The sequence below is a fragment of the Microtus pennsylvanicus genome, chromosome 10 (genome assembly GCF_037038515.1).
Source record: "Microtus pennsylvanicus isolate mMicPen1 chromosome 10, mMicPen1.hap1, whole genome shotgun sequence".
Taxonomy (NCBI): domain Eukaryota; kingdom Metazoa; phylum Chordata; class Mammalia; order Rodentia; family Cricetidae; genus Microtus; species Microtus pennsylvanicus.
In genome coordinates, this window is record NC_134588.1 from 111,146,250 (window position 1) to 111,159,511 (window position 13,262).

The 13,262-nt window shown below is 39.1% G+C and overlaps 1 protein-coding gene across 3 annotated transcripts in view; it reads right to left on the bottom strand.

The window, feature by feature from the left end:
• The window catches only part of Syt14 (synaptotagmin 14), a 168,129-nt gene that overhangs the window by 104,995 nt on the left and 49,872 nt on the right, over window positions 1–13,262 (bottom strand). For 2 of the 3 annotated variants that reach the window (XM_075989516.1, XM_075989515.1), the window contains exon 3: window positions 1,639–1,803. In XM_075989516.1, coding sequence (XP_075845631.1) covers window positions 1,639–1,803 — 165 coding nt within the window. Of the gene's footprint in view, window positions 1–1,638; window positions 1,804–13,262 lie in introns of those variants that run through there. The other variant, XM_075989514.1, reaches the window with a different exon arrangement.

The window sequence follows — 13,262 nt, forward strand, 5'->3', positions numbered from 1 at the left end:
AGAGGTGAGAGCATCTGCTGAATGGGACTTCCAAGAACTGTAATGAACACATTTAGCCTTATTTGATGTACGGTACCTTTAAAAGGGAAAGCTCTTTTTACTTTAACAAGTAGAGAAAAACAATAGGATATCGATGAGACCTGAGCACACTACTTGTACAGTGACAGTAGGGGCTGTTTAACATTTTCACTCTCCCTTGCTTGCAAATGCAAACTGGGCCTTCCCAGAGGTGAGAGACAGACCTGATAGGGGGCGGCCACCAGAATCAAGTTGAGTCCTAATGGCCCTGTATGACATGTATACAGCAATTTCACTCTTCTCTACAAATCTTTCTTTTGGGTTAAAAAATTCTTTAAAAAAAACTTTAAAATGTTACTTATATTCACAAATAATAACCTTATTGCTAGTACTTTTTTTTTTTTATAATCCATAGAGGCTGAAAATGTACCTCACCAACAGAGTACAAGCATAACATATGTAAAGGCCTGGGTTCAATCCTCAGCAAAAACCTTTTAACTCAAAACAAAAAGAAAAGTAAGCTGGTAAAAGATAATTTTCTCAGTTTACTATCTAATACAGTACATATTAATAGATGTAACTTACACCAATAAAAGTTCTTTGGAATTTGAAGACAAAAGAAAATCCAGGGAAGCTGAACCAGAGAATTACAGAAAGCTGATAGGGGCTTGGTGGAGAGGGAGGGAGGAAGGAAGACATAGAGAAAGGCGGGAGGGAAGTACAGTAGGAGGGAGAGACAGACGGGAAGATGAGAAACAGAGAGATGGAGACAGACAGACACGCGTGCAGAGACAGAGAGACAGAGACACACAAACATACAGACACACGCAGAGAGACATAGAGGGGGGGGGGAGAAAGACAGAGACAGATTTTTAAGCAGTTCATTCACACAAATGAGTGGCTTACAGGGCTGGAGTGGAACATGAGAAACACAAAACCAACTCAGAACCATATGAGGCACACAGTTTCTAACACAGAAACCGAAACGCAGGGAGGTTGTCGGAGGAGAAAAGCCTTCTCCAGCATTTGTGCACTCCACTCTCATCCTTCAGACTCCAGTTACCACCTGGTTTAGCATTCTCAACTTCCTCCACTATCATTTTCATCAGTCATATTTGAAACAACAAATAAAAAGCTCTTGTAATAGTATTTGTAAAAGTGTCTCTAAAATGAGAACATACAGTACTACAGCCCTCAAACTCCCTGGAATCCAGCAACACTACAGCACAGTCCTCCTCCGAGCAACAGCACTTTCCTCGGCTGAGAATGAAGACTGTTAGACAAAGCCTACTGGTGGGCAACACTGGGAAAGCTCTCCTGAAGGTCATGTGCACAGTGGGCCACGTTTTTATTCTTTAAGCATTAAGTACTCATAGGATAAACTCAAAATCACGCCTTCTAGATGAAAAGTGAAAACATCATTTTGCAGTAACAGACAGCTACCTTTATACAGTAGCTTATCAATCTGTAGGCAAGAGACCTAAACATACAATTACCTAACAGATATTTCATCCTTACAAAGTGGAGGTTCAAATGCTACGTTGATCATGTACCAAGCCAACCCTCTCAGAGAACCTGCTAAAGCAGGGACAGCACAGATGTGCTGATGTCATTACTTACACGTTTTATCTTGTGAATTCTTCTGTGTGCTGTATCCTGGGTCAAGGTCTGGAAAACCTCCAACATTTTCAAAACAGAACTTCTTATTAATATAGAGAAAAAGGAGCAGCATCAAGATAATAAACACCCCAATCGCTGACAAAAATCCAACTGCCTCTGGAGAGACTAGAGAAAAGAAAGTCATAGCAGTCAGCATCTGTTTTCTCTAAGCTGCAAACAAGAAGGAAATTCCTACTATACACAATAGATAGAGTGTCATCTAATTCCAATTACTTTTAAACTATAATTTAAAATACTTTGTAAGGAAACCCACAAATTTTAAAAATATTTTTTCAATATATTCAACAGCATTCATTCAAAAATTTTCAAAATGTTTCTAAATAAATATATTGAAAGAATTTTAAAAGAAAAACAGTCTAAAACATAGGTAGTTAACAAATTTTAAATCCATGAAGAAAACATAGGTAGTTAATAATTTTTAAAACCATGAAGAGTGTTATAAAAATTTTAGCACTGAATTAAAAAATACTTTTCATCTATAAAAATAATTAACTCATGAGAGCATATACTATTATTATCTCTCAAGACGTTGCTAGACCTTTCTTATTAAACACTGGATTCCCTAATCTGGCATTTATATTCCAGCCTCTCCTCTCAGCACACACTTCAGTCAAATGCTGCCTCATGATGCACATACAATTTTGGTTTGGCTTGTCCTCTCCCTTATGCCTGGAATGCTCATCTCATCTCTCAGAACATTCCACTGAACTATCTGCCATACACCTTAGCTTGCACATAGCTCCTGTTTTCTACGCATATGATGGAGGCAGCGAGAACCCAGCATCATATAGACTATGACTGGAAAAGGACAGGATCTCCACTTAGGAACACCAAGATCCAGCGCTGGAGGGTCAAATGTGCTTTTCTGGAAGCTATGGCTTCCAAGACCACATCTTATGAACTAACAGGACTTAGACCAGTTAAGCAGCATGAGACTTTTGTTATGATGAGCTGTCAGACTAAACAGAATTTAGTAGTATCAAGGGAATTTATGACAGCACCCAGGAGACTTGAACTCCTACTTCAGCAACCTCACTGTCCTTTTAAATCCCCATTGCCCGACACAGTACCACTCATCTGGAGTTAGACAAAAATCATGTTTTTGCAAGTTTAGTATCACATAAGTATGAGAAGATGGATCTAAAATCTCAAATAGCCCCTGTGAAGCATGACCTACTTGCCCTCCACTGCTTACGTAGGATCTACCATGCGATCTCCCCCAAGATCTTTAAGCAGAGCTTGTTTGTTTAAAATGAGGTCACTAACAGATGAGTGACTGGTGCTTTATCTGTCAGCTTTGCATTATTCATGCAAGTCACGCATACCGTAAGTGGAACAGAGTATGACATTACAGTCTTCTCACAGCTGGGTCAGCAGTGTTGCAGACGGGACACTGGACAGGAGAGGTAGGGGAAGTGGAGGGTCTGGCAGCAGCAAGTCCATACAGTGTCTACACAAAGATCCAGTGACCATCCCCACCATAAACTCATCTGTGTATGTGCCACATGCCCAGCCAGAACCCAAGGCTGCTAGAAGCTGTGCTTTCTACTGTGCTCACGCTGTCTCTTCTGTCTCTCAACTCCTCCTCAATCTTTCCTATCCCTTGCCCCCACCTTACTCCTATATTACTCTTTATCTTCCTCCTTCCACTCTGTGAAATTCAACCTCGTGGGAAATTCAAGTCTAAACAAGAAAGCATAACGAAAGGCAGTGAGCTCTGTTGTAGAGACAGGAATATAAGCTGCCGGGGTGGCCAGAAGAGCCCTTGAGTACAGGTGAAAATGGCAGATGTTCTAGCATGGCCACAGACATAACATTCCATAGCCTCTGAAGAGTAACAGTCATGGTGCTGCACTTACCTCTCTGTCCTCACGTGCCTACCAGCACCAGGCAGCTGGCAGCGCATGTGTGTGTGAACAGAGGAACGAGTGAATGGATGGTAAGCAAGTGAGAGAACATGTGCTTTGGGAAGATCCAAAAATATGAGAATCAAAAGTAAAGAAGAAAGCAAGCTGCAAACTGTCAAACAGTCTTGGATATCACCCTGCAGATTTTGAACTTGGAGAACAACAGGGTTATAACATGAATGTCTTGAAAAATTACACTGTTAAAATTAAGAAAAATAGAATAAGGTAGGGAAGGAATAGTTGCAAGATTATGATGAGCCCTTAATTAAGAAGTAACACCAGTAGCAGAAAAAAGGGATGAATTGTACTTTTTTTTTCAAAGAAAATAAGTAATGACCCAATCAACAGAACATAGAAGATGATGAAGAGCTGAGGATAACTCTAATTCCAAACAGAACGGTCAGGTAAAGCAGTGTCATTAACCAAAATGAAAACCATGAGAGGGAAGGCATTTGGTTTAGCAGCATGGGGGAAAGAGGCGTGTAGACGAAGCTCTTTTACGGGATGCTGGATATGTGTTGACGTGGTATATTACAAACATCAGCCGAGCACTGCAGAGCAGAATGTGAGCAGGCTATCCATGTGAACGTAAGGTTGGTTATAAAAGACCTGGGGCCCCCATTTCTCCTGCTTATGCCATAAGAAAGCATTCAGTCACAAAGTAAAACTAAGCAAACTTAGGTGTGAGGTCTTCTTACTGGTTAATCTATTCATTACAAATTTATTGATAAATACATGCTATATTTTTTGAGAATTAAAAAAACAATACTTTTTTCCAATAGGAAAAGGAAAAATAGGCCTGCTACAAATATGTTACTCATAAAACCCTGATTTTATCCATTACTTGATTAAATGCACATTTTCCCACACAGAAAATACATAGTCATAATTTAAAATAGTAATGTGGCTGTAAAAAAATAAGTAACATTTCTTAATATAACAAATATTATAAATCTTCAGATTTATATTTTGTCATTATAAAGGCCAAAATATTTATTATTTTAAATAAACAATAATAGTTCTGAGTATATCAATATTTGCTAAATCTCACTTAAGCATAGAACTGCAACAGGAGATGCACTGAAATCAGACTACAGGCATGAACATTGTACATAGTCAATAAAGAATAAATTATACTTAGATCTATAAGACTAGAATTTCTCCCTAAAAATCTTATACTATGAATCTGCTTGTAGACATTCTGCATATTTCTAAGAATAGGGTTAATTAATATATGCATAGATGTATCCTTTTCAAGGCTTCTAGATCATCAAAGGCAAGTAAACCTATTAAAAATGCCCATTGGGAGCCAGGCAGTGGTGGTGCACGCCTTTAATCCCAGTACTTGGGAGGCAGAGGCAGGCAGATATCTGTGAGTTCGAGACCAGCCTGGTCAGTTCCAGGACAGGCTCTAAAGCTACAAGAAACCCTGTCTTGAAACACACACACACCCAAATTAAACTAAATTAAAAAAGCCTGTTAGGAGTTGGAGAGATGACTTAACAGGTAAGATCACAGGCTGCTCTTCCAGAGGACCCAGGTTCAGTTCCCAGCACCCACATAGTGTTTGCAACTCCAGTTCATGAAGATCCAATTCCTTTTTTCTGGCCTCCATAAACATTGCACAGACAAAATGGATAAAATCGTGCATATGGTACACAGACATATCTATGGGTGAAACACCTATAAACATAAAATAAATAAATAAAAATATTTTAAATTCCTGTGGCAGGACTCATGAAAGAGTTCAGTCAATAAGCCTGCTAGGCAAGCATGAACACCTGAGTTCAATCCCCAACACCCACATAAAGGGCTGGACATGTGATGTGGGAGGTCCTTCTGTATATGTGTTGCTTTTATTGGTTGATAAAGAAAGCTGTTTTGACCAATGGCTGGGCAGAGTAAAATAGCCAAGCAGGAAATCCAACACACACACACACACACACACACATATATATATTGATGGAGGAAGGTCATTGGTTAAATAAAAAGAAACTGCTTGGTCCTCATTGGTTAGAAGATAGGTGGGAGGAGTAAACAGAACAGAACGCTGGGAGGAAGAGGAAGTGAGCTCAGACTCCACAGCTCTCCTCTCCGGAGCAGACGCCTCAGAGAGACACCATGCCCCGCTCCCTGGCAGACACATGCGATGAAGGTCTGACCCAGGATGGACATAGGCTAGAATCTTCCCGGTAAGCGCACCTTGGGGTGCTACACACAGATGATTAGAAATGGGCTAAATGAATATGTGAGAATTAGCCTAGAAAAGAATGGGCCAAGCAGTGTTTAAATGAATACAATTTGTGTGTTGTTATTTTGGGGCAAAAGCTAGCCAAGCAGGCGTCTGGGGTGTTGGGGACACAGCCCCGCCACCCATATTACTACTATATATATATATATATGAGAGAGAGAGAGAGAGAGAGAGAGAGAGAGAGAGAGAGAGAGAGAGAGAGAGATTGTAGGTGGAGTTAAGAAGATGCTGGGCAACCGGGAAACTAAAGCACAGCCAAGGTTTACAGACATATTGTATTCCCAGTGTCGGTAAGGTAGAGACAGGAAGATCCCTAGTACCTGCTAGCTGCTCCACCTAGCCAAACCATGGAGCTCCAGGTTAGTGGTAGAACCTGCTCAAAGAACAAGGTGAACAGCTCCTGAACAGCTCCTGGAGAATGACTGACACCAGAGGCTGACCTCTGGCTATCCACATGTGCATGAACACACACAAACACGCACATACATACACGATGTTTTTTTTTTAATTCCTGTTCTCTTCTAAGGAAAACCTTCAAAATCTCTATTTAAAGTACATAGTCAACAACTCATGCATATTGGTATTATATAGCTGAGGAAATAAATTTACTGACTATAGTCAATGATTAAAAACTCACAAGTACACTGTTTTCCCATAATTCAAACTTTCAGTATTTTAATGTGTCAAACAATAAGCTCAAGATGCATGATAACAATGTTAGCAATATTTGACATGTTTAGTACAGACTGTTTCACTAGGATTGTCGCCTTTAATGTTCAATAAACACATTTGATTGGTATCACTACTGAGACCCCCAAACAATCTTATGTTTTGGGGGTCTTAATAGTATAGGTCAGTAACAGATCTAGATTTGAGTTTGAACAGACACTGAGAATTCGGGATCCAAACCTTGACCCAGCAGTTCCCAAGTCGTGAGTTGTGACCCCTTTGGGGGCTGGATGACTCTTTCACAGAGGTTGCCTAAGACCATCAGAAAACACAGGTGTTTACATTATGATTCATAACAGTAGCAAAAGCACAGCTATGAAGTAACAACAGAAATAATGTTATGGTTGGGAGTCACCACAACTTGAGGAACTGTATTAAAAAGTTACAGCATTAAAAAGATTGAGAACCACTGTCAACCAGAAGTCTCTTCACTTGACGATTACCAGGCATGGTGAAAATTGTTTTCATTTTAAAATAACCACAATTTTAAAGATAATTAGTACAAAACAATTATTTTAGCCTTAGATTAGATAGGTGATTACAGGAATTGCCAATATCACAAAATCCATGAAGTGGTAGAACCTAGGTTTGAACTCAGACATTCTGACTTGAATCCTTGTATTAAGCACCAGACAGCAGTGCTCCCTAAATGCCAATCTACGTATAAAAGTAGGGGAAAGCTATTGACAGAAACCACAAAGATAACTACATATATGGATAGTTTAGTTTTTATAAAGGTTAAAAATAGCAAAGAAACTCAGCTTTTTCAAAATAAACATGTAAATTATAAAACCAAAATCAAAATACATTTTAAAATATTTTAAAATTAACTTTAGAACTATGCTTATCAACAATATATATATTTATGTTATATGCCACACTTTTAGTTAATAAAATAAATAAGAATTGATGGCACATTATCTCAGGTTTCAGAGTGAGACAAGAGGATCATGAGGTCAAAGCAGCCTTGCCTGCAGAGTAAGACCCTGATATTGGCTGATTGATATTTAATTGATTGATTGATGATAAAAAAATTTAAACTAGCCGGGCGGTGGTGGCGCACGCCTTTAATCCCAGCACTCAGGAGGCAGAGGCAGGCGGATCTCTGTGAGTCCGAGACCAGCCTAGTCTACAAGAGCTAGTTCCAGGACAGGCTCCAGGCTCCAAAACCAAAGAGAAACCCTGTCTCGAAAAACAAAAAAAAAATATAAATTAATTAATTAATTAATTAAACTAAAGATATTCTATCACTGAGGAAGCTTATCATGGTACTCAACAGAGACTACAACTAAAGTCACTGAGCTATTTGATCCTATGAATTTCTAAAACCCATAATGTAAAATAAATATTACAAAGTAAAATGATTCTGCATGAAGAAAACCCAGAGAATTGGCTTTGTCCAAGTTTACTTTGCATTTGCCAAACTTCTTTGAACAATTATTGTTGTATTTAGAAACAAACATATTTAGAAAAAGTAAACTTTGAATAGATGCCACTGTTGCCAATTTTAAGTTGCAGTAAGAGTGCTAAGAAGTCATAGAGAAGCTGGTCATTCAAAAATTTTGACTTAAGAATATTTAATTTCTGTACTACACCACGCCACAAACGGACCTTTTCTAGGTAGTTTCTGAGGACATATCAATAGTTACGTACGAGGAAACTAGCTGCTACACAAATGTTTCCAGTCTTTCCTCACGTATCACCATCACTCTCTGTTATAAATAAAATTCTAACTTTACAGACACATTTTACAAGACGATTCTACTTCATTGTATTTGCAATGCAAAATTAGACAAACAGCAACTATAATTTATAATTCTTAAATAAATTAAAAACAGAAGAGATAAGAGCACAACTTACACCTGCCTGACAGGATGTGGATCTGAGTCATCCACGGAATATGGACCCGAGCTCCACTCTGCACCATCGGGGGTGCTTTAATAATTCATTTCATAGGCGCCACTCTATCTCCTGACCAAACTGTCAGCTGGATAGGAAGCCAACTTTTATTTAAAAAAAAATAACTGCTTTCTCTTTATCTAAATCTAAAACCTTTTATTATATTTTAATCATTTTTTTCTACTTTGGCATAAAGAAATAATTTAAAGTTAGAAAAGATTAATGTTTTAAATTACCTTTGTAACATCTCAATTACAAAAACAATACATCCCTTGAAATGCTTCTATTATGATATAAATGTTGCCAGACTGAAAAAGTGATGTATCAGTCTACAAAATGAATGTTATTTAGGCAACAGCTCTGGACTTTATGATTTTTTCAAAAAGTGTAAGTACTAAAAAGAACTTTTGTTTTGTTTTGTTTTATTTTTCGAGACAGGGTTTCTCTGTGGTTTTGGAGCCTGTCCTGGAACTAGCTCTTGTGCCGGGCGGTGGTGGCGCACGCCTTTAATCCCAGCACTTGGGAGGCAAAGGCAGGCGGATCTCTATGAGTTCGAGACCAGCCTGGTCTACAAGAGCTAGTTCCAGGACAGGCTCTAAAAAGAACATTGTTAATTAAATAATCCACTGCAAACAACTAAGGACAAGAGAGGTCCAGAGGACATTCCTGTGAACTCCAAAACCTCCGGGAAGAAAAATGTCCTCTGCCAAAACAGCAACCTGGACAGTGGATCACCAGCAGCCACTCACTATACTTCAAAAATCACACTATCAGAAGACTGAGCTACATTTCCTACAAGTACAGTGAGATATTGAAATTTCAGTGCAACAAACTACTCAATTTAACCTTCATAACAACAAAATACTGAAATTAATCTGGGAAAAAACAGAAACCCAAACATTAATTATAAGATTAGATTAGAGCATTGTAGATTTAACAGTCTACAATGCTCTAATAATAACGTATGTAAACAAAAATATTAATAGACAAATTCTGTCCAACATTCTCGGGAAGAAATTTTCCTCCAAGGATAATCAAAACTGATGCCAATCACGTTTATCCTCCATCAACCCGTCTCCTTAGCATCTATCTCCCTGTAGGACAGGGCATCTCTCTTCTGATGCTCCACTTTCCTTCACTGTCTGGTGATATGGGATCCAAAGGACATCACAGCACCGGCTGAGGCCTCACCTCTCTGTTGTCCTGCTGCAGTTGCTCAATGCTTACAATTAGATATCTTTAAAATTTTGAAAATTCAACACCAACTACAGGAGAATCTTCTACTCAGAGCCAATTCCTGATATCACGCACAGTTTCAGATAGGCTTACTTCAGGATTTAGTTCAAAACCACCAAATTATGGTAGACAGTAGACAGATTTTTGTTTTCCTTCAAGGCTTAGAGAAACTCCATCTTCTTAAAAGTGAGTGCTGTGCCAGAGCTCTCTTCCTCAAGTGATCAGAGAATCTTTGCATACTTTGAAAGTCCATTTCCAGCAGCTGATGTGTTCTGAAGAAAGGCAGCTGTCCTGGTCACTTTCCTACTGCTGTGATGAGACACCATCACCAGGATGCGCTACTCAGGGATTTTAGTTTCAGACGGTAAGTCCACGGCCATCACAGCAGGGAGAACAGCAGCGTGCAGACAGGCAGGACACTGCAACAGTAGCTGAGAGCTTAGATCTTATCCACAGTAGGAGGCAGGGAAGGGGAGGGGGAGAGGGAGAGAGAGGAAAGAGGAGAGAGACAGAGAGATCGCTAACTGGGAATAATGAGGGCTCTTGAATCCTCAAAATTTCCTTCCAGTAATAAATACACTTCCTCCAACAAGGCCCCACCTCTTGATTCTTCCCAAGCATCTGTACTAACTGTGGAGCAGGTATTCAAACACAGGAGCCAATGGGGCCATTCTCATTCAAGACACCGGGCATTGCACCAGCTTTCTAACCTGGTACGCAGGTCTACTTTAGTTTGCCATAATATAGGCTCAGCATTCCACTTTACTTCTTCTTAAATGCAGCAAATTAAATATAAAAAATTGTTATCTTGTATTCCAGAGCACATAGGATAGAAACTGTGGTGCTCAGTTTACAAAATATCTTCATCCCCTTTTCATTGGTATAGTATCTGTACCAGATACACCAAGGGCAAAAGTATTAAACTTAAATAAATACTACTCTAAAAGTTTTCAAAAGAGATGTAAGCTTCCAATTCAGAAGCAGACAGTGGCCCAGCAAGCACTGGCAAGCATGTTAAGAGGAAGGGTCAGTGCCAAGCACTGTGCCCTGGTCCTAAAGGCTGCAAATAGCACTAAAGCACTAGGAGCTTTTCCAGAGCAGTGCTGCACATTCCAGATAACCTGCAACCAAATCCACATTAACCACTTGCCTAAGAGAAAAGACAATGACTCAGTGGGGCTGAGATAGATAGAATTTGTTCGAATACTATGACAGAACTCATTAGTATCCAGTACAACTGTGATTTAGAGAAATGTTACATAGTTTATCATAGATGAAGCTTTTAAGCATTTTTAGCTAAAATAAAATCGGGCAGGCACAGATCAGTGGTGACGCACATGTTCAGTATGCACAAGACCCTGAGTCGGATCCCTGACATCAAAATTAAGTAACAAACTGCTGAATTTGGAATCTAAGACTTTTAAGAAACTTTCATGTTATGAGCGGGTACCTTCCTGCTACCATGGAGATAAGTGTTTTCTGTTGATTTGAAACTCTGAGAAGTGCGAACTGTATAGTAATTTATTCAAAACACCACAACAATAGAAAACTGCAGACAATGAATTTGATTCTAGACATAGATTTAATAAAGAAGGGCTGGATAACTAATCCTGATAACTTGGAAGAAGTAACTGCTAAATTATGGAGGATATAGAATCTAAGATATGAAGAACCTAGAACAAGAGAGAGTAAGAAAGCAAAGTGCAAAAATCTCTAGAGTAAAAAAGTGATAGTGACTCACTAAGAGGGAAGAATAAATGGAGAGTGGGAAGCAGAAAAGACAAAGCAGAGGGCATTAGGGACAAACGGATCTCTGTGGTGTGAACAAACTCCTGAGAGGCAGTGTGGAGACCACTGCAGAAACCGGAACAGGAAATGACAGAGGAAAGAGGAGAGCACCTTGCAGGCTCCTTCACACCAATTGCTGGTGCACACTGTGTCTCACACTGGTCATTAAATGCTCTTTATGTGTTTCCTTAGCGCTTCTGCTACCAATGGTAAAAACTACAACTTCCAACCATTGGCATTTCATCACAATTACCTAACAAAACATGCTATTTATTCTCCAAATACATAAAAAGGAAGCCATGCACACAATACTTTATCAAATGATCTTCCCACAGAGTCATGCTGATATTCAGATAAATGAATTATCCACTGTGAGATGTTACATTGTTGCATGGATGTTTTGGGGTTTTTTGTTTGTTTGTTTTCTTTTAGAAAGGTTTGGGGGGGGTGGCACTGGAGAAACAGCTTAGCAGTTAATAACATTAGCTGATCTTCCAGAGAACGTAAGTTTAATTTCCAGCACCCAAATGGTAGTTCACAACCATGTGTAACTCCAGTTTTGAGGGATCCAATGCCTTCTTCTGCCCTCCTCAGGCACCAGGCATGCATGTGTAGAACAAACATACACACAGGCAAAACAGCCACAGACATAAAACAAAGCCTGACTGACAGCTGTGTGGGAAAGCAGTAGTATGGGTCCTCAAGCACTGCCTTCCAACTATCGACGAAAAGATGTGCTTTCAAAGGACAATCTGTATGTCTCATAAAGTAAAGATAACTAATTTTTCTCTTTGAAATGACCAGTTACCTAAACACAGAGATATATACTATGTCTAAGTGTCTTAAAGAAACTTTATACTGTCCTCAAATTTTCACCTCATCAGTTAGGAAATAGGTTGGAAATGAAGGCCTGGAAGCCCAGCATCAGCACCAGGCCCCATGACTCATGGCCCCTGGCACGTCTTGGTCATGCACCAGCATCACTGTATCCCACTTGTACCCGTGTCTCTGGATCACATTTGCTCTCATTGGTGCTAGATCTAAGCTAAAAAGCTATAGAATTGTTCTTTCTCTAGGTAGATAGTATTCTTTGGGCTCTGCATCTTGAAGTCAGGAAAGAGCAATAGTTGGATACCTGAATGAGTTAAATAGACAAAGAATGTAATATTATACCCCAAATTCAATCGTTCCCATTTACTTTTAAAGAAAGAGACTCTACAGAGCTATGCTATTTAATACCTGTATCAAGAGCCTGAAGGAAAAAACTGAGAATGTGCTCATTAATTTTGTAGAAAGTCAAATGAATACCAGGTTGGGCACAACAGCTAATTCACTGGCTGAAAGAAAGATGCTCTAGGAGTGATGTATTAACAAGATAACACCCAAAAACAAAGCAAACATCAACGTGGGCAACAATGAGCTTATACTATCTGACCAGGACCCAAACACTGATAGATATTGGTGAAGACATCGGCTCAATAAAATGTGTCTGGACAAGCCTTAAAGTAAATATATGATGCAAGTCAAAAAGGTATTAGAAGTGTGCTGTTTTTAACAGGTAATGAAAATTCAAATTAGAGCAATAATGGAGCTATATTTAAAAATACAACTGAGAAAACAAAAATGTCCAGAGAGCAGCAATAGCATTTAGAACACACACAAAAGGCACTGCACAAAGATGAATTTACTCTACACTGGAAAAGAAATGGCAAAAGTGTCCATTTTAGTTTATATCAATCAGTAAGGTTCCTAGT